Source organism: Malaya genurostris, chromosome 1, assembly GCF_030247185.1.
Source record: "Malaya genurostris strain Urasoe2022 chromosome 1, Malgen_1.1, whole genome shotgun sequence".
NCBI lineage: Eukaryota > Metazoa > Arthropoda > Insecta > Diptera > Culicidae > Malaya > Malaya genurostris.
Genome location: NC_080570.1, coordinates 103575651 through 103597627, shown reverse-complemented (window position 1 = coordinate 103597627; position 21977 = coordinate 103575651). Strand labels below are relative to the sequence as shown.

Genomic DNA, 21977 nt, shown 5'->3' with positions numbered 1-21977 from the left:
CGTCCGTTTACCAAGTGAGCCACAGCAGCAGATGCACAGACAAAAATTTGATGTAAATTTACATCTTTTTTTCATGCAAATATTTGAAACACAAAAAAGTATATGAAATACTTTATAGTTCATTTGTCAGCAGTTTATGTTTTGTGTCACTCGTTCGGACTTAAGTGCTTTGTCTATACTGACATCTGAGACGATTAGTTCAAGACCCGATTTGGCGATTCAATGCATAGGATGCTGGTCTTTCAAGCCACAATTTCAGTACGTTCGTGCCCTGACATAGAAAGATTTGCAGTGTTAGTACAGTCTTAGCATTAGTCATTCAATGGTTCTGTAAACTAATATCTGTCTTCGAAACAACATGATCGAATTCCAGCAGAAGAAATATAAGTTCAATACTTTGCTTTCCTTTGCTTATGTATTTTAAAGTTAATTATGCATGTAGTTAACTTATGTCTCCACTTTGTAAGACAACATAGAAAATCCATTTTTTACTTTTCTGAGCCAGACATTTATGTGCGTACCAGATGATATATTTTTCGTTTACCTTATCGTATGGTTTATGCATTCTGATATATTACAAATGATGAAAAATGCAATTTCGCGTTGTTTGTTTGTTGCAGAGTGCGACGAACATTTCTAATTAGGATTCGAACGGAAATGATGTCGATTTTCTTCAGCTTTCGCTTGGTGTGAGAAATCATTCGATGCTCGTTTCGAACCTCTCAGGCTTTGTAGTACGCCATAAGTTTAAGAACAGACCAGAAATTTTCGATTAAACGAGATTGAGGCACATTTGGAGGATTGTTCTTTCTCGAAACAAATGGTATTTTTGCCCATTGCCAATTCATCATTTTTTGTTTTGATACCTTTCAATGAACTTTTTTAATTTCGGTAAATGTTCCTTAATATAAACATCAGCATTGACCGCTTTAACTTTGTTTGGACGGATCAAAGGATCTAAAACATCCTTCACAGAAATGGCAGCCCACACCAATAAACAAATAAATATCCATTGCCGGTACCATGATTGAGAAATTATAAAAATCATTAATAATCTATTATTAACGATGTTATGAGCAAAACGATTTAAATCATGAAAATATTTATGGAATTTACTCACAAAATCATCACTAATAAGCATGGTCTCACGAGAAGTATAGTTTCATGATTTTCATAATTTCTTAATCACAGTACCGGCAATGGATTTGTATACGTGTATCATCGAATCGAATTTCGTATTTCCGGCATATTCACCATCCTCTGGTGTTTCTTCGATGTTATCGGTGTAATATCCATCGTTTCCACTTAACTCAAGTTGCGTAAACATAAAGTACGATTCATTGTAAAAAATGATGAATTTTCCATTCACAAAGTGTTTACGGCAACGAGAAGGGCTGCGAGTTGGTATTTTTTGGAGTTGTTTCGCGATATATTTTGGAGCTCGCTAACGAAATAGTTTATCGCTTCAACCGAAATAGCAGAATGGTATAGAAATTTAACGCTACAAAAATCACTGCTTGCATACAAAACTTGAACACAAGCTTGACAAAGAGAAGCTTTAAAATCTAAATCCGTATCGCAGGTATGTACAAAGATACATACATTAGGGATATTGGTGTAATTTCGTCGGCTATAAAACAAACAATGTTCGGTGTTGATTCCTAATCAAGATAAATCTAGACAGACTCTCGTGCAATAGCGGATTCAAAAGTGTGACGATTGATTGAACTGTTTGATTGTAGATCATTAGAAATTTTGGTTGCCTTGTTCCACATCAATGGCTCGAACAACCACATGGGGCTGATCCTTGGAGTTTTTCTTCAAAATACAGTGGACAGTTGAGCTTGAAATACAAAATTTTCCAACCTTGTTTTTGACATTTTACAGCAAATTTTCCATCCAGCTTATACGGCATGTTGTTTGTAAACAACTGCGCAATTTTAAGTTAACGATGCAGTATGAGTACAGTTGTTTTTGTAACAAGTGCATTGATTGACTAGTGTGCGTGTGTTTATGCAGTAGAATGAATAGCTGAATTAAGTCCAAGAACTTCCCGAGCAATCAAAGTGAAAAGATTCCGAAATCTTTTTGCTGATGTTGTAACGATTATTTCTAAAAATGAATAAGTTATTTCAGAGGCTCAAAGAAACAAATACACCTAAGGCTAAGGCGACTGATGGGTGTAGTGAAGTCAGATAGCACTAAAAAGCACTGATGGTGAAAGAAGAGCAACAAAAAAATGAAATTTGGATGAACTTATATACAGATGACATTGGAGATTCGTTTGAATAGACAGATGAAATTGCTTTGTCTCTGTTTTATTGTTTTGAGTATGTCGAGGCAGTCTTGAATGCGACCGTAAAACGGTGAAAGGATATAGAAGTGTGTATTTCAGGCACTGAAACCAATGGAAAGTTTATATTTTTTTATTGTACGTTAGTTCAGGCATAGCCATTACCAGTTTTATTTACATTTCAAATCTTAAATGTATTTGCATTTATTAATATTTTCATTTAAATAGCATTGATTTTTCGGGATGTACTATCAATTATATGATGAATTGATAATAATTTAAACCTTTTATTGTACACCGAATAATAAAAAAAGTTGTATTGTTTTTCATATAATACAGCAGAGTAGATGTACCCACCCTTGAATGAAAAAGGAAAACTTAGCGAGAGCGATGAAACAGAAGGAGATTTTCCATGAAGCCTCTTCTTTTACCAGGCTCATTGTTTCTCATGTACTGACCCCAGCTTGAGTTTACCTTCAGCCTACTTCAGTTCAACGGTGAGAATGTACTTGCACAGCTGACCTGAAAATAACCGTTGACAGTAGAAAACATATCAAACCACTGTGATGGATGATGATGGAAGTTGAAGTTTACGCTAGGTTCTAGAATGAGAGAACTGTAATAAAAACACGTTATAGTTGGCTGATGAGACAAAAACACATTTTTTCATGCATAATTTTTTATCCCTAAGCTCTTTTATAAAATGCTCTCCAGAAAATAAAACATGTTCTGTGGATGCTGTGTGAGTAGTGTATAAATAAGAATGGACAATGAGTTGCCCTATGTTGGCCTTGCTTACCGAGTTTTTGTTGGGTATGTTGATTACTATTTCCTAAACAAGACTTGTAGGATATTTACATTCAAAGCTACGATTGTAAATATATTTCTGTTTGTCTATTTGTCATATAGTATTGTTAGGATGTGTTTACATGAACCATCTATCAACTTTCAACCAGGTGAGTCGTTCGTAAAACTCATATAAAAAGATCTGACTGCAAAATTGGTTGAAAGAAACGCTGGTAAAAATACCGTTGCGCAGATACCTCCACTGATTGTTGTATCAAATTACAAAGAAATAAAGCAGTTTATACCTTGATAGCAATATTGTCATCCTGTTAGAGTTCCCTGAGAGTGTTGAATATCAGGCCCACGTGACAAGATCTCAGGCAAAAACAAATTAATATTACTGGGAAATTAATGAACAACTCGAATGAGGCGGCCGCGTGGAAAACTAGAAGTCAATAAAAAAATCCTGTTTTAATCCGCAAAGTGGTGTGACGATGCCTTTCTCATATAACTCATAAAATCTTCATAAATATTACTAAGAGATTCTCTAAAAAAAACTTTTCTTTGAATTTATATTTTTTTATAAACAGTTTTGAGTCAAGTTTAAAGGAATTCATACACACTTCACCCTGTATTACCGGAATCGGAGACCAGATCTGAAGAAAATTCAACATACACTTATGGAAGCATGATACTTTTACTTTGAATCCAAGATAATCGGTCCAGCCATTTCTGAGAAATGGGAGTGATTTCCCGTTTGAAGTATACAATATTTTTTTCTGGTATTTCCGGAATCGGAAACGAAGATCCGGTATGCCCAAAATTAATGTATTTGGTCATAAACTAACAAGGACTGTCCAATTGAAGAATTTTATGGCTAGTATTTTTGCCTTTCTAGTATAAAAAGGCAATGCAATCGCTGTGAAAACCGACTTTTTAATCGAGACACGGAGGGCCGAATGTCATATACCATTCGACTCAGCTCGACGAACTGAGCAAATGTATGTGTGTGTTTGTGTGTACGTATGAAACAAAAATATGCACTCACTTTTCTCGGAGATGGTTGAATCGATTTCCACAAACTTAAATTCCAATGAAAGGTCTCATGGTACCATAGCCTGCTATTGAATTTCATCTCGATCCGTCTTCCGGCTGCAGAGATACAGGGTGACATGCACAAAAAAAATGGAAAAAACTGCACTAACTTTTCTCGGAGATGGTTAAATCGATTTCCACATACTTAAATTCAAATTAAAGGTCTTATTGTCCTATAGCCTGTTATCGTTTGGATCCGATTTCCAGATCCGGAGTTACAGTGTAATATGTGAAAATTGGAGAAAATATGTGCACTCAATTTTCTCGATGGTCAAAACAGGTACAAATCCCATAAAACTGTCTGCTAAATTCTTGCGATGAATTCAAAGTTTTCAAACCGCCATATAGAATGAGAATATGTACAACACCGGTACGTGCAACGTGGAAGAAGAAAACACAAAACGAACGATGCGCAAGGGGAGGACACTTAGAACAATGTGCCAATCACACATTAACACAATGCGTTGGCGCATTTAGCAATATTGGCACTTTCGTTTTCATACAGTTGCACAGTTGCGGCACACAAAGGGCTCAGTTTTGACAAGTAGCTGTTTCATGGGGAACAGCGTGGCACACTTATACCGTTTTCGTTTTTGAACCTAGACACGGGCGAGTCTGACTCCGAGTAAAACGAACACGTGGTACGCGCCCTAAACAACAACTAATGAAAAAAAGAAAAAATAAACAAACTGGCAGGGATGCGTGGTGCGACCCGAGAAAATTGCCAGAGCGAAACTACGCGATTGGAGTCCGATCTAGAGCGACCTCAGGTTGCTAAAACAAACATATCAAACGTTGTTTGGGCGACTCTGGGTCAGCTTTCGGGCTGCTCTGATCAATAAACGAAAACGGTATTAGACTCACAGTATATCACGTGTTTTTTAGAGGCACAATATAGTTTGTGTTAAGCGACTTAACGATTTTATTTGAAAAATAAGCATACATTGGAATTTCAAGCTTCGCGATGCAAATGCAATTTGCACAGCCGGTAGTGCAGTAATGTCGTGTAGGGATATCAATTATAACAATCATTATTATAACCGGATTATTATTATCCTACTACATGTTTTATGCTGCTTATTCATGCTATTAAGTAACAGAAATGCAGGTTCGCTTTGTTTGTTAGATTTCGTTTAATTGGTTTAATCGAATTAGAGCGTGAGATCGTAAGTCTAGGTTTAACTAGGTTCAAAAGGTACAAATTGTAGGTCATATTTTTTGCTTCCAATTTGTAGGTCATATTGGTTGCTGGCAAACGAACCAACTTCGGCTGTTCCGGTCATCTGAATCCGGGTTCGGAAGTGAATAGTGAAATAGTGGAAATAGTGATCAAAATCTGCAAAAAAGATCTCACTCACTCTTCTTCAAGGTGGCCAAATCGTTTTTCACATACTTATAGATGCAAAAAAAGTCTTACAGTTTCATAGGAAATTTCTGAATTCTTCTTTCCGAATTTCTGAATTCTTTTTGCCGGTTCCGGAACTACAGGATAAACAAGATTTGTAGATTTTGTTAGATTAAGTCCGAACAAACATCCGTATCTAATTCAAATTTGATAGGTTTGTATGTGATTGTAAGATCTTCAATATGAATCTAAGTTTGGAAACAAAGTGGTCGAACAATTTCAAAGAAAATCGTATGCACTTTTTTACGCATTGTGTAAACACACACACACACAGACACACACACACACACACACACACACACACACACACACACACACACACACACACACACACACACACACACACACACACACACACACACACACACACACACACACACACACACACACACACACACACACACACACACACACACACACACACACACACACACACACACACACACACACACACACACACACACACACACACACACACACACACACACACACACACACACACAGACACACACACAGACACATTTTGCGTACTGGACGAATTGAGTCGAATGGTACATAAATCTTTGCCCTTCGGACCTTGGTTCAAAAGTTGGTTGTCACAGTGGTTGAATAACCAAAACAAAAGTTTGATTCCATGTAGAATAACTAATTAAAACCGAAACGCTGAATAAAAATAGTAAAAAGAAATACTTTATCACATAAACCTCAAGTTTTATTTTTAAAAAATCGGCTTTGCAGTTCCAACGCTTCCAGCGATCAAATGAGAGGGTTTGGGACAGTACCTGAAAGCTGATAAAACTTCCGGAACTAACTGTACTTCCTGCAAGCGTCATATATTTTTCAACTCCGTTGCCAGATTATGATATTGTCATTTCGTTCTCGTTTTATTCTTTTGTCGTAGACCATGATATCAGAACGGTTGGCGTTGCACTTCATGCAATATATATATCCTCGTGCAATATGCACTACTGGTAGTTTTCAGTCGCAATTTTTCTGCGTTGGATGGCTACCGTGGGGCCCTCTTTGATATGGCTATTTCCGAACTCTGCACCAACCATTTGTTCGACATGTTCAAGCTTGTTTTTCCACGAAGTAACTCCGCTGCTCATGGGTATAGAATGTGCATAATTCTGGAATATCACTAACACTTTCTCCTTCTACACCACATTGGAACGTAATTCTTTTTGTGGACGATATTTGGGTGGCAAATTCGATGTTTAGTGAACGCTACTTGCACTACTCTTGTCACTGCCACCCAATCAATTTTCGTCCACTTTGAAACGTTTAGGAAGAGTTTTGCGGGCTTAGAAACTTTAGAAAAGTTTAACAGGGATTTAGGTTTGGAAAGGATCGTGCGGGATTAGGTGAGATTATTTTGAATTAGATGATTTTATACATCTGAGTTAGCCAAGAGTTTAGAGTGATTTTCTCTTAGAATAATACATTCTTCAACAATGTTTTAGAATAATCTATTCTAAAAAACTTGAGGTTTCTATGCCCCGTGAAAAATGGTTTCCTGATGAAAACAAAACAATATGTAAAAGTGATTCACACGTGGCCACCGGCATGGAACGGTTACGGAACAGTTTAACGACGGGTACGTGAGCAATATTCGTCTAAAAAATATTAAATTAATCTTGACGACGACCTAAGTTGATTAATCGTTTGAATCGTATTTAATGCATGTGTTTCCTGATGAAAACAAATCAATTTCATTTGCATTTGTGGTTGTAAGTTGGCTGTCAGAAAACCTATTTGGTGGAAGGTGTTCAAACTGCATCACAAGCCGTTCTCATTTTAGAACATTCCATAAAAGAATTACAAAGAACATGAGGTCGGAACTTTACTGTTTCAGATATATTTAAATTAAAAAACCTAATGATTTTTAACTCAACCTAAAATTGTTGACATATTTTCTAAAATCTTCAATTATAAAATTGAGCGTTACCCGAAGTGATTCTAATCGAAATGCAATAAATTAAGTCTTCAAGATTATAATTATTCTATGCTAAGAAGAAGTGAATTTTTATTTGTTTTTTTTTTAATATTCGACACGTAAGTTGAATTTTCGACACATGAATTTTTTTAAATTTCGCTTTTAGAAAAAAGAGCCTTTTTTCGACATCCTATACTGTAAGATAAAAAAAATTGCCCAAGACATGAAATGTACGTCTTTTCCTTAGCTTTTAAATGAGTGAATCCAAAAAAAAAACAACCTTTAAAACTAATTCAATGAAAAAAGTTACAAATTAATAAACAAATTAAAAAATTCAAGCTTGGGCCTAATTTTTTTTTCTAGTTGAAAAAAGAAGCCTTAGGGGCTTAACTAATGTTGGCAATGTTTCAGAGTGGGAAGATTAGCAGTGAATTTTTCAATAACGATCCACACGCGCGGAGCGTACAGCAGCGCAACTCGCTCGAATACGGGCTTAACTTACCGACACATGTCGTGCCACTGATCGAATCCCAACTTTGACAGTTTATTATACGCGAAACTTCAAAAAATCATACCTCGAAATTTCCACGTACCATATTGAAATAAAAAAATATTTGTCGAATATTTTCGAGTTTTTTACCGAAAAAAATAGTTAGATGAAAAACAAAATTTTGGGTGGCTGATTTTACGTGGAATGCCCCATATAAACCCAAAGGCCCGAGTGTTATAGTAGCGTAATAGAGCGAACAGTGCACATCGTCTGGTGAAAAATGAATGCATAAATTGTTCCTAAAATGTATGTACAAAGTTGCCAGCGCATTTCACACAATACACAGTACACCAGTTTCTCTCGCATAGCGCTGTTAGTGTCTCCGTACAGTGATAAATCTAGGTTTGCTTGATTTTTTCTTGGAGTAAATCCTAGACCTCATACCTACCTAAATCTCCAACATCGCGACACAAATGAAAAAGAGTGATGAATTGCGGTATTGTCGGAAAATAGATATAGCGTTAACATTTTCTCTCCTTCTTCATCCTTGATTGATGAAGATGGGGGCGACCGGCAATGATGACTATCATGCTTTTGAGATGTTCAGGTAGAGTTGAAATGGTATCAATTCCCAATACTATTTTCCAAGCACTCTTATTAGTCAATCTGCAGAAAACATGATAATATTAGTGTGCAATCTACCAAGACCATCGTCACAACGCCTTGCAACTCCACGTAAAACAGGGCCATTTCGTTTAACAAATAAAATGCAATAGATCGTGCAAATAGTGCAAAACAGATAAATTTACACATTCAACGCATAGTAAGAAATTTTAAATTATGTTTATTCGATTTATTTATATACTTATTCACGCTTATCCATGAAACAACAGAACTTTCTTGTTTCCGTACTTTTACTTATAGCTACTTCAGTATCCAAGTAAAAATCACTTTCTTAATGTTTAACAATACACAACCTTCTCGCTTCTCAAAATCTGAACAATGTTCTTCAAAAGCAACCTAAACGCTACGTCGTTCAGTTACGTCGTGTGAAAAATTACTCCACAAATTAGCTATTCCTGAATATCCTAAGCTGCTTAAGCCAAATCATTGCTTTCTATCCGAACTTTTGATTACTTAGTTTGAGAAGTGAAGCTTGCATTTGTCAAACTAACGGTTTTGAACCAAGAGGGTACGCCATATCTCCGCATTTATCTCATTGATTGGAGCCACACACTGTTTTTCGGATTATTTGATGGGTAATAAAAGTTGTAATCAGTATCTAATACTATAAGAAATAAGTTGGCTAAAAGAGCGCAAAATTTATTTTATAATTATGTAAAATTTAAAAAAAAATCGCATCAGAGGCATTTCAGCTGTTTTTCGTTTAATTTTTTTATTTACACTATTACACACTTTAAAGATTAAAACTTCTGTATTTAGGGGGAAAATAACCACTTTTGGTTTCAATCAAAAACATTGCAGAAAATAACACTTTCACTCGGAATTTCTAATTCATTTGTACCTCACAAATACTTCAATAATAACTTTACTTAATTTTTTATGTAAAAGAAAACGAAAGCGACCCAACAATTTTTGACCATCGAAATAATTCCGAACTGGTTTTAAAAATATCGTGTGTTGCCTTACAGTTGGCATTAAGCCCCCCTTAAGCAGAATTCTGACATTTTGAACCCGAGAGTGTATATTGTAGTTTTCACTTTGAACAACCACCAAAAATTAAAGGAATTAAAAACAAATCTAACAAAAACGTTGGGGTCTAGGAAAACTTCTACTCTAACTATGCTGCGTTCATACGTTCACTTCTGATTAGTCTGTGCTGGGATATAATAGACACCGCAAATCATGATTTTTAAGAAGCGTCCTCAAAAATACCTCTTCACCGACTTATTTCTCAATATTTTTTAACGAAAGAATCACAAAATGTTGTTCGAATCATGCTTTTTATCATGCAAAACATTGAAATTTATTTTGTTGTTGCTCGAATAATTTCGAGCGGTCAATTTCTTCCCAGCTTCCCCTATAGATATAAATCTTTGATCTTCTGATCTAGACACACGAGCCTTAAAATACATATATTTTCACAGATATAAAAAGTGCTACTGAAAGCAGCAAAGTTTTTATTTCAGAACCGCATTATTCATTTAGTTACGTTATAAGCAAATTGAACAATCTCTGGTTTGGCATGTTTTGTGCACGAGCATTTGGAAGATTATTTAAAAAAGATGCAACCCACTGAATTGATAATTCAACCCACAGTTTCTATCCTTCTGCACATTTATTGTGCTGTTATTCACAATTTGCACATTCATTGATCTATTATTCACAATTTGCAGTGACTTGCTTTCCTTTAATTTCTATTACCGTGCCTTCAGCAACCTTTCAACAAATAAGCCATGCCGATGCCACAAACTACGGATAATGCCTTCAGGAATGGCAGTCAGCAAATGTCAAGCCGCCAACAGTCTGGCATCTCATTTGCTGCATTATTTCCGGTTACCTCCCAGTCCCAAGGCTGCTGTGCATTGAAATCCCCTGCTCTTAGCGTAAACAGCAGCAATATAAATGGCAGGAAATTCATTAGCATTATCGCACCGACAGACGAGAAGGCGACCTATATTTTCAGACTCTGTTCTCGCTCAGTATGATGTTCCATGGGAAATTTAAATAAAGGATGAATTTTTTATTAAACATTTTCATCTCTTCTTGCGCAAACGAATGCTGTTTTGGTCCATGCAGCCATTTGAGCAGAGTGCATCGTTCTACTCTATACCCATAATTCGATACAAACTATCATAAATCCTCATATTGTGTGTCGTTTCAGGCACCAATTTACTACCAACAGTAATGAATTTACAATATGGTAAAGCTCTGATGCAAAACCTGCCAAACCAATGTGGTACTCCATTCCAAAGCAAACCTCTGTTTTTGTAGAGTTTGTAGCCGATTCTTAGCGACGCACTGAATGGTGGTTTGTGCTACGAACCTATTGACATTTTTAATTCATACATGTCAATTCTCGAACTACTGACTGTGAATCCAGAACCTACAGTATTTACCGCCAAAATTATAATAAACAGTGTACGAAAAAGATCATAATTTCATCGAAAAAAAATCAACCAAACTTAATTGGTGTTGTACTAGGTGGAGTGACAGGTAACCTCTTTGGATATGGAAAAAGTATTATTTATTCCATGAAGTTCTCGAAGTGCGTCGGCGGCGACGAATCGGCTAAATTCGGCTTTGGTTATTATTACCAACCCATATAACCGTTCCCACTTCCACTTCCGCTTTCATTTTTGCTCACCATAAAATCTTAAAGAAGAGGTTTTGATAATCGGTTCTACCAACTCCAAGAAAATCAAATGCATTTTTTTCACATACACACGCACACACACAAACACCGATATTTTGCGATCCCGACTAGCTGAGTCGAATGGTATATGACACTCAACCTCTGAGCCTCGGTTCCAAAGTAGGTTTTCACAGTGATTGCAGTGATCCCTTTCTTTATGAAAAAGGCAAAAAGGGCCATTTTGACTCAAGCCTTGCTTTTGAGAAAAGCCAAAGCATAATTTCATTGAAAGTTTTCGAAAAGAATACAATTCAAAGCCGATTTGTCAGATTAAGATTTCAAGACGTATTTTGGTTTATGCGTCAAATTATATATGGATAGGAAGTCAAGGCGAAATACTTCAGCTACTTGATGACCTTCAATAATTTTTGCGTTTCAAATGAACTATCACATACACACCTATTCACACCCTCTCATCCAGCGACCAACGCAAAAGGCGACAGCACTCAGTCGACGCCGTTTTAGTGACCAGCTGTCATCACAGACACACGGGGAGGCATGAGATCCCAGTACCCAGCCATCTCACCCTTTGAAGACCATGTACCGGGAAAGTGCTCAAAACCGGAAATCACTCCAATTTTTCAGAAACGACCAGACCAATCTTCGCAAACTCAGATTTGAATGAAAAGTATTATATTTCCATTAGTTGATGCAGAATTCCATCCGGATCTGGATTCCGGTTCCGGAAATACAGTGAAGTAACTTGCCATATAAAACAATAATGCAAAAAACGTAAAAATTCTTCAAAATTTTGTTCAAAACTGTTTCAATATAGGTTATGATAGTTGCTGGCCAAACGAACCGATTTCAGCTATACCGGTTTCCAGCTCCTGGTACCGAAAATTATGACAGTTGCTTGCTGGTTAAAAATTTCAAAACGGAACTCACTTGATTTTATCAGAGATGGTTCAACCGATTTTCACAAACTTGAGCTCGAATAAAAGGTTATGGTTTTTCCCATAAGCTGCTATTGATTTCTTTCGGATCCAATTCGTGGTTCCGGAACTAGAGAGTAAAGTGTGCTGAAAATTTCAAACCGTCACTTATAGCTTCAAAAAGCGGGAAAATTCTTCTTAATTTTGGATGATTGTTTACAAATTGAAAGGTTATGTTGGTTTTTACCCAGATAAACTTTCTAGTTTTTATTCAAGTTTCAAATAATTTTTTTTTAGAAGAATGATTCCTTTCACAGTTTGTCAAAATCGACTCAGCTGTTTCTAAGAAAATGAAGATAGTTCCGTTTTTGAGTTTTCGACTACTATTTTCGGTACCAGAAGCTGGAAACCGGTATAGCTGAAATCGATTCGTTTGGCCAGCTATTCATGAAAATATAAGTAATATGAGAAAGGCATCTTTACACCACTAGGTGGGTTGAAAAACACGTGAATAAGATAAAAGAGTTCCTCGCCAGCCTGAACGTTTTTGTTTTTGAATATTTTGAAATCGTATGTTTACGTTTTGTCAAAATTTTCAATTTTTGCCTTTCTCATATAGAAAGGTTATGCAATCAATGCAACTTAGATTCAAATGAAAGGTCTTGTCGTCCCATACAAAATTCCTGAATATTATTTGGATCCGACTTCCGGCTCCGGAGTTATGGGGCAAAATGTGCAAACAAATGAAAATATGTGTTCTAACTTTTCTCATAGAATCGCAAATGACTGAGTAAAACATGCACAGAGAAAAAAATTCCGTACTGGATAATTCGTTGCTAACCGTACCCGCGGACCATCACGGCCCAAACAATGCGGCCAACATTCAATTCACCGGCCACTGCCGATTTTCACAAACTTAGGTTCAAATGAATGGTCCTGTGGTCCCATACGGAATTCTTGAATTTCATCCGAATCCCACTTCCGGATCCGGAAATATAGGGTAGAGTGTGTTGAAAATTTTATACCATCACTGAAATGGACGAAAAACCGTAAAAAAATTCAAAATCGACCTCGAATCTTCTGCAATTGATAGATTTTATCATTTCGGCTATTCTTTCAAGAAAAAAACATAGTATATTAGTGTACAATAAACAATAAGACCCTCAAAGATCACATCCATGAACAAAATGTATAGCAAATCGATAGAAAAAGCGGGAGAGTTAGCTGAGTGCAATGAATAATGTGAAGCACATGCAGTAGAAGACTTCATATATTCATGATATCACGCGTTTTTTGATAACGGCAAATAAGCCATCCATCAACATTCACATTGAAGAGTAATTTCGAATGACTCGGCACTCGGTGAGAGTAAGTCATAATAGTAAACGACAGAGAAAAGTTTTCTCTTTCGTCTGGTGTTAAATTTAATACTCTATTTTTCATAATTCGCCTGCAATTTCATTCGAAAGTGGAAGTTGACAGGTGGCTTATTGGCCGCTATAAAAAAACGCGTGATTTGAAAAGAAATAGGAGGTTCAAGAATGATAGACCCGATGAAACTTCATGCATTGCTATGCTTCAAAGCAATTGTTTTGGAGCTACAGAACGATGATTTTTCATACAAATGAAGTCGCAATCGAAACAATAAAAGGGAGGGCAGACAGAAAAACACAGAAATATATTTCCTCTATATACAGGGATTGTCAGAGACAGATTGCGACAATAATGCCTATGTTTTGTATGTAGCAGATTTGTCTACTTTAGATAAATAATGAAATGCTCCGAAATTGCTTTTTCCTAAGAAACGGTACAACAACCCAACTTGAGTGATATATGTGAAACAATTTTGTTTGATCTAAACGAAATTTTGAATCCACTCCCCACTTTTTGATTATAGGCAGCAGTATGTACGGAACAAAAATAACAGTAGGAGATTGAAAAACCCGGAATCTATATTACGGAAACATAATTTTGGACTATTGCACATGGCGTTCATTGTTTTGGTTGTATTAATCGAGCTTCCGGTATAATAATTGCGTGCTGCTTAGCCCAGCTATGTTGTATATAGAACTAAGATAGAGCTTAGAGAATACCGTGTCGGTTCGGCAATGATAGCAACACGCTTTGGATTAGCGAAGGTTATGGAAAACGCAACCGAAAACAATTTCTTTTTGATTTTTTTTTCACCGCAAACAGCATGACAAACGGACCAAGAAGAACCCTAATGAGATTAGGATGTTTTTTCCTCTTCAACATCCCTCTCCAGTGTGGAGTAAAAAGAACCGGCCGAGGTTCTATTATGCAATCTACTTCCGCGAATAGAAACTCTACGACTGCTACCATGGTACGAATAAAAATTCTGGATAACAGATAATTGTGAAATCATGATGTATTCGACGCATTAGAGCAGCTTAATTAGATCAAAATTAGTACCGTGGAGTTTTTCCCATTTTCTCATTTCATGGTTGACGTCATGCTGAAAAATAAGTTTTTACTAAATTATGGATCATCCTTATGAAATATGCCTGTCGTCTTTAGGGCTTGTTCCACTTTGCTCGAGCTCTACTGAAAAACATTGGCCGAGAGTAAAATGGCATCTGCTAATGCGCAATTGTTTTAAGAAGAAAAAAAATCATAACAATAGCAGTTGATTTAGGTTGACAATTTTCATGACTAATTATTATATTGTTCAATTTTGATTTTCACAGGAAAAAGGCTCAGGTCAACATGGAAGGCCAATTTCTCGTTCGCCAAATTTACGAAGACGACATCACGTACAATTTGATAGAAGCCGCAGTAGACATCCTAAGTAAGAATGTTTGTGTTGTCTCTTGAAACTTTTGATTTTATTTCATTTCATTTCAGACATACCCGCTGGAGACATTTTAGAGTTATTTGGTAAAACATTTTTCGAGTTTTGTCAGGATTCCGGCTACGACAAGATTTTGCAAGTACTTGGGGCTACACCCCGAGATTTTCTTCAGAATCTCGATGCCCTACATGACCACCTTGGCACACTGTACCCGGGAATGCGTGCTCCCTCCTTTCGCTGTACTGAAACGGACGGTCAGCTGGTCTTGCACTACTATTCCGAACGTCCCGGTCTAGAACATATAGTAATAGGAATAGTGAAAGCCGTTGCATCCAAACTACATGGTGTTGATGTAGAGTGTAAAATTATCAGACGAAAAGGTGATATTATCGAGGCGACAGCACCAAAGACGGATGACAAAACCAAACCTGTTCCATTCCCGGCCACGAAAGTTGATAAATCAGTTCCTGTTATCACGTCAGCCGAGCTTGCTGTGCCTGAATTAGCAAATCTAGGTTTATGCAAACGAATATTGATGTCTAAAACGTATGGAGAATCTTATCTATCGAATAGACTGAATAGTATGTTGGACCCTACCGTATTCCGCTATCCGACAGTAGTTCTAATGCGTAGTATTTTTTGTCTCCTCTTGTATTTTTTTATTCACTTCCTCATACCGGTAGATTTAGCAACCTCTAGAAGCTCGACAACGCTTGCAAACCGATCCGAAACTACGTTTTGCAATGGCAATAAACCTAGCTTAAGTAGTAGTCAGAACGGAAGCAATAGTAGACTATATTTCGAAGATAGCCAAAAGACCACTAGTAGTAACGATATTAATAATTGTGATAGCAATCAGTCCCAGACGACAAAAAGGAATCCCGATAGCACTAGGCATGTGGAACGGTCCGATCACATACAATTTCTGATCACAGAAATTTCGGGACCCAAGACACCAACGCGAAGAAGTGAAGAAAAGGAGCAACAGACAGATTTCCAGTTGGTGGCGAAAGGTGAGTAATTTAGTACTATAAGACGCAAACGCACAAGCTGCGGAAATCAAGAATGAATGAAGAATCACTCCAATTGCTCAGAAACGGGTAAACCGATCCTCGTAAGCACATATTCAAATAAAAAGTATTATGTTTCCATAAGTTAATGTAGAATTTTATCCAGATCCGGCGTCCGGTTGCGGAAATGCAATACAATTTCACCTACATGTTCTTGATTATAAATTTGTATGAAATACGATGTTCCATTTATGTGCATTTTATAAGATGTAAAATCACAAGATATTTTCGAACTGTGTCTTATAAATTGAGTATAGTATAGAACCGTACGGTCTTCGAAAAGTTCGTTGTGTTTGTGGACACTAAAAGTGATTTTTTATTTACAATTAGTTGAGAACTGTCTCACCAAAACCGCATTTAATACCATAAAATTGAATTACGATTTTTATTATTTGGAAAAGTGGTGGTCATGAACCAGTTCCTGTGTAAAACATAACTTACGCGCAAAACAATAATGTATTTAAAAGTAATCACTCTGCCAGGTGGAGCTTGTGTGCCGTAATGTTTACAGTATCTATCCAAATACTCATTTCGTTTACACGAAAGTGTTTTAGTATAAAATTTGTTCTCTCCCCATAGCATATGCGCTAGTGCTCAATACAGCGTAGATTACCACATATCATAAATGTGTGATAATTTAGGAGCTATACCTTATGATAAAAAATGAACCGGAATTTTATGAAAAAACGCAAAATTTCAATTTTTAATAAATTTCTTTATTATCGCCTTCAAAGTACTCTCCTCCTGCGGCAATACATGCATGCCAACGCTTGATCCAATTTTCCATACAAGTTTTATAGGCCGCCGAAGGTATGGCCTTTAGTTCACGCAGCGAATTCTCTTTTATGGTCTCTATGGTCTCAAAACGCGTTCCCCACAATGGCAATTTGAGTCTGGGGAAGAGGAAAAAGTCACACGGGGCCATATCTGGAGAGTACGGTGCTTGGTTGATGATATTGGTTCAGTTTTTGGCCAAAAACTGCGACACAACCAACGCTGTGTGAGCCGGCGCATTATCGTGGTGTAAAATTCATGAGTTTTTTTGGCACCAGCCGAGAAGCGACGCGTTTCAAACCCAAAACATCAGTTAAAATGTGTTCGGCTGATCCATAAGAGATGCCCAAAAACACAGCAATCTCTCTAATCGATACAGAACGATTTTGCAACACGATTTACTTCGCCGATTCAATGTTTTCTTCAGTAACAGATGTTGTTGGGCGGCCAGGGATCTCATCATGATCCAAGCTTGTACGACCACCTTTGAAGCGTTTATACCACTCGTATGCCTTTTTTTCTAGACAGGATTCACCAAAGGCCTTTTCTAACATTTCGGAACACTTAAATCCATTTGCAACACAAATTTTGATGCACGCACGTTGTTCAAAATTTTCATCCATAATAAAAATCGCCACACGAAAATTTTTCAACTTCTTTGTATAGACGCCAAACAAAAACTAATCGTACGATATGCGTCAAAATTTGACAGAATGTGTATAAAAGTGTTGCCAACGTTGAGAGAATAGTTTACCGATTGGACAAACGCGGGAAATTTAAAATGAAAATTCCGGTTCTGTTTTGATCATAAGGTATGTTGTAAGCTGATTCGCGCAATTCTTGAAAATGGTGCTGTCGTTTGGGTTCCATATTGTTAACTCAACATCCAACGCGTGGAAGCTATTCAGAATGAACTCTTTGTAGTCTCCTTTGGAAGGATCCCTACAATTTTTCCAGCCATCAGGAGCGTTATAAATATATCGATTTGCAATTTTTATCCGTTCGCCCAAATGTCTCTTAGGCCGTTTGCCGTTTCGTTTCTAAATTACGATTTAAATGTTTGTTGCATCCGAAAATATTTTAAGTGACGGTGTACAATATTGAACACACTTTACCCTATAACTTCGGAACCGGAAGGGGGATCCGGATGAAATTCAGGAATTCCATATGGGACCGGAAGACCTTTCATTTGAATCTAAGTTTGTGGAAATCGGTCAAACCATCGCTGAGAAAAGTGAGTGAGATCCATTTTGGTATATATGATTACTACTTCCGATACTTCCGGAACCGGATACCGGGAACCAGGATAGCCGAAATCGATTTGTTTAGTTGCTTACTAATAATGACTACCGATTTGTGTAGTTTTGAGACCAGTTTAGAATTTTTTTACGTTTTTTGTTTCGCCGGTTTAAGTGACGGTGTACAAGATTGAACACACTTTACCCTATAACTCGGGAACCGGAAGCCGGGTCCGGATGAAATTCAGGAATTCCGTATGGGACCGGAAGATCTTTCATTTGAATCTAAGTTTTTTTTTTAAATCGGTGCAGCCATCTCCGAGAAAACCTAGTGAGATTATTTGACACGCACACACACACACACACACACACACACACACACACACACACACACACACACACACACACACACACACCCACACACACACACACACACACACACACACACACACACACACACACACACACACACACACACACACACACACACACACACACACACACACACACACACACACACACACACACACACACACACACACACACACACACACACACACACACACACACACACACACACACACACACACACACACACACACACACACACACACACACACACACACACACACACACACACACACACACACACACACACACACACACACACACACACACACACACAGACATTGCTTAGCTCGATGAACTGAGTCGAATGGTATATGACACTTGGCCCTCCTCCCGACTTTTCACTAGTCGGTTTTTCAAGTGATTGCATAACCTTATAACCTTTCTATATGAGAAAGACAAAAATTAAAATAAATTAAATAAAATGAGCAATACATGTCACGATTTTTATACTTTAATTTATATTTCACTATGTGAATAGTCAAAACCTCAGAATACTCCAGGTGCTTACTAGCGCCTTCTAGTAAAACAGTTTTCAATTTGTCTATCCTACACTTTAAAAACTGATTGATAACATCACTCTCGTAAACAATTCTGATTGTTAGTTACATAAGACCACCTTGTAGATATAACAGAAACTCATCCATTTAATGGTTATCGAAACGTTATCGAAACCCTAAAACACCCTCTCGAAGAAATCATTTTAATAAGTCAACATGTTCTTGAGCTGCAGTAATATCCAGCCCTGAATGGCACATTAGGGTTACCAATGAGAGAAATTTTAACTATTTTATCTGTGCTGAATTCTGGAACATTCTTTCCGAAAACACGAACATTCTATCTCATCAAATTGTAAAGATATAATAGAATCAATTTTCTTTGGCAAAACTGTGATCCCACTAGCGCTACTGGGTGGGTGAGTTTCTAATTAATATAATTTTCATAATGTAGACCGCTACATTCCGAACACTTTTGTAGAAGACAAAGTTGCTCTAAATCTTTAGGTTTCCGAACTAGAGCATAATTTTGATATCGAAAGTTGTACCATAGCAAGCACACTAATTCCATCTGATGGAGTGATTCCGAAATATACTTTTAACTTGTCAACAAACTTTGAGTCTCTCGAAAGTTGTTTGAAGATTTCAGATGCTAAAATACTTGCGATATTTCATCTTCAAACTGTTTTTACTATTATAAGCATATGAATTATTCCATGCTCTTTTCGAAGCACGGAGAAGTTCCAGACTAATTGTCTGTAAAACTACACTGAATTGTTGGTCTAAGTATCTACAACAAGTTTGCCTAAGATCATATAGCTCTATCTGTCGACCGAAACTAGATAACCGTTGACAGCTCCAATCAGTCGAAATCCCATAATATGTAATGTTTAATATCGGTATATCCGAAATTTATTAAAAACTGATTTACGCATACCCTTGGGTTAACTTAACAAATGTTTCCTTACTTTACCACTAGTAATTGCAATAATAGTTGGATGTTTGTTCTAAAAAATGGGGAAATATAAACACTTGTCTGTCCCATATGCGAAGTACCTGCAGTGCAAATTCCACTGAAGAGAAATTTTAGAAATAAGCTACCTCATTTTTAGCAAGGTGAATCAATCATGTTTCATGGATAGAGAGACCGATTAGACTCAAGATTAATTTTTAAAACGGCCATAAACTTTATTACAAGCGTTTTCTTCAAATCGCTGTTACTCAGGAAGTATTCCTTGTATGAAATTAATTGATAACTGCTCATAATAACCTTTCCTCTAAATGAAACCTTTCTCGAGATATTTAGACATTTGAAAACTCGAATATTTGATTCGTACCATTTTTCATTATTCGTTGTAGTTCTCAGAAATGGTGTTCAAAATTAGGATTTAGGAAATTGAATGTACATTAAGTGGTCGGCAACCTGCGGCTCACGATCCACATACAGCTCTTTGGGTGTGAAGCTGCGACTCTACAGTTCGATACGTTGTATAACCATGTGTACATGCATTTCACCGAACCGCGTCGTCAACGTCGTTATTTCCAGTCGAAATAACAAAGGCCATCTTTCACAATAAAGTGGTCAATACTATTTTCATTTCTCAATGAAATGAAATAGTATTAACCACCCTAAAGAGAATGAAGAATGGCTGCAAAAAAACGATTATTTATTTTGAAAAAATTCCAGGATTCGGCGAATATTTACCGAGTTTCCAACAGCTTACTATTTGTTTTTTAGTTCGAAAATTGAATTTATTACAATGCATTTTGTAATCAAATTTTCGATCTGAATCAAATAGATCGAAAACTCAAAGAGTGTTCGATTTTATATTATAAATTACAATACAAAAATATGTGAGATGAATAAAATTGTAAATAGAATTCATACCGTCGTACCATATTTGGAAGGTGATGAAAATTTTTTCCAAAAGTTCAACCATTTAACTGTCATATTTACGGAGCTACTAGAGTGGTTGTATCGATTATCATTTTATTTGACTTTTGAAGCTCCATCGACAAATTCGATAAAAGACAGAGATGTTCCCGACATTGTCATGAAGGTTCACATTTTTTTAAAGATATATTTCTTACATTAAAAATACTTCAAAATTTCGAAATATATTTTTTTACACGTACACGATTTTTGTACCACTTAAAATTTTCTAGTAACAACAGGTAAACAAGTATGAATAGAGCGTACAAATGTATACAAATGTGTCAATAATGCACATTTGGTGTGAAAGAGCCTCAATTTTTTTTGTTTAGTTTATATGACATCTCATAAACATGTTTAATACTCATGAAGTCATTGAACAAACAAGACTATCGTTTTTCATCGTGCTAAAAATGTCGAACTTTTTACCAGGAAGTGATTATTTACGAAAAGCATTAGTTTATTCTTTATTATTATTTGACGAAAAGTACTGATGAGTCGCAACAAATGCTTCTTGATGTATATGTTGATCATACTCTATTAAGAGCAACATGCGAAAGATGGTTTAAACATTCAAAGCTAATGATTTTGATGTGAGAAAAGAGGAACGTGGAAGACCATCAAAAAACTTTGAAGACGCCGAGCTGTAATCAATATCTGATGATCTAGTCAAAAACAAAGGGCAGCCATATTGACAATTTCTGCCCGTTTAAAAGCTATGGAAAAAGTCCATAAGTGTGGAAAAATGGGAGCCACATGAATGGAATGAAAGACATATGGAAAACGAAAATAACTCTAAAGTTATATCAGAAGTAAACGCATGGTGCATAACTACTAGAACTAAGCATCATGCGTGTCCTTCGACTTCAATAGAAACGCATTGTTGATTGTTAATTTATTTTAGAAAAAATGAAATATTGTTGTCATCCACATTTGAAAAAAATGAAACCGAAGCACTTTAATGCATTCAAAAATTATTTGTTTAATTC

At 36.5% G+C, this 21977-nt stretch overlaps 1 protein-coding gene across 2 annotated transcripts in view; it reads left to right on the top strand.

Moving 5' to 3' along the window:
* The window catches only part of LOC131425295 (guanylate cyclase soluble subunit beta-1), a 76548-nt gene that overhangs the window by 43990 nt on the left and 10581 nt on the right, over positions 1-21977 (top strand). Inside the window, exons 3-5 of one of the 2 annotated variants that reach the window (XM_058587068.1) lie at positions 14965-15065; positions 15122-15614; positions 15921-16081. In XM_058587068.1, coding sequence (XP_058443051.1) covers positions 14965-15065; positions 15122-15614; positions 15921-16081 — 755 coding nt within the window. Of the gene's footprint in view, positions 1-14964; positions 15066-15121; positions 15650-15751; positions 16082-21977 lie in introns of both variants that reach the window. The other variant, XM_058587067.1, reaches the window with a different exon arrangement.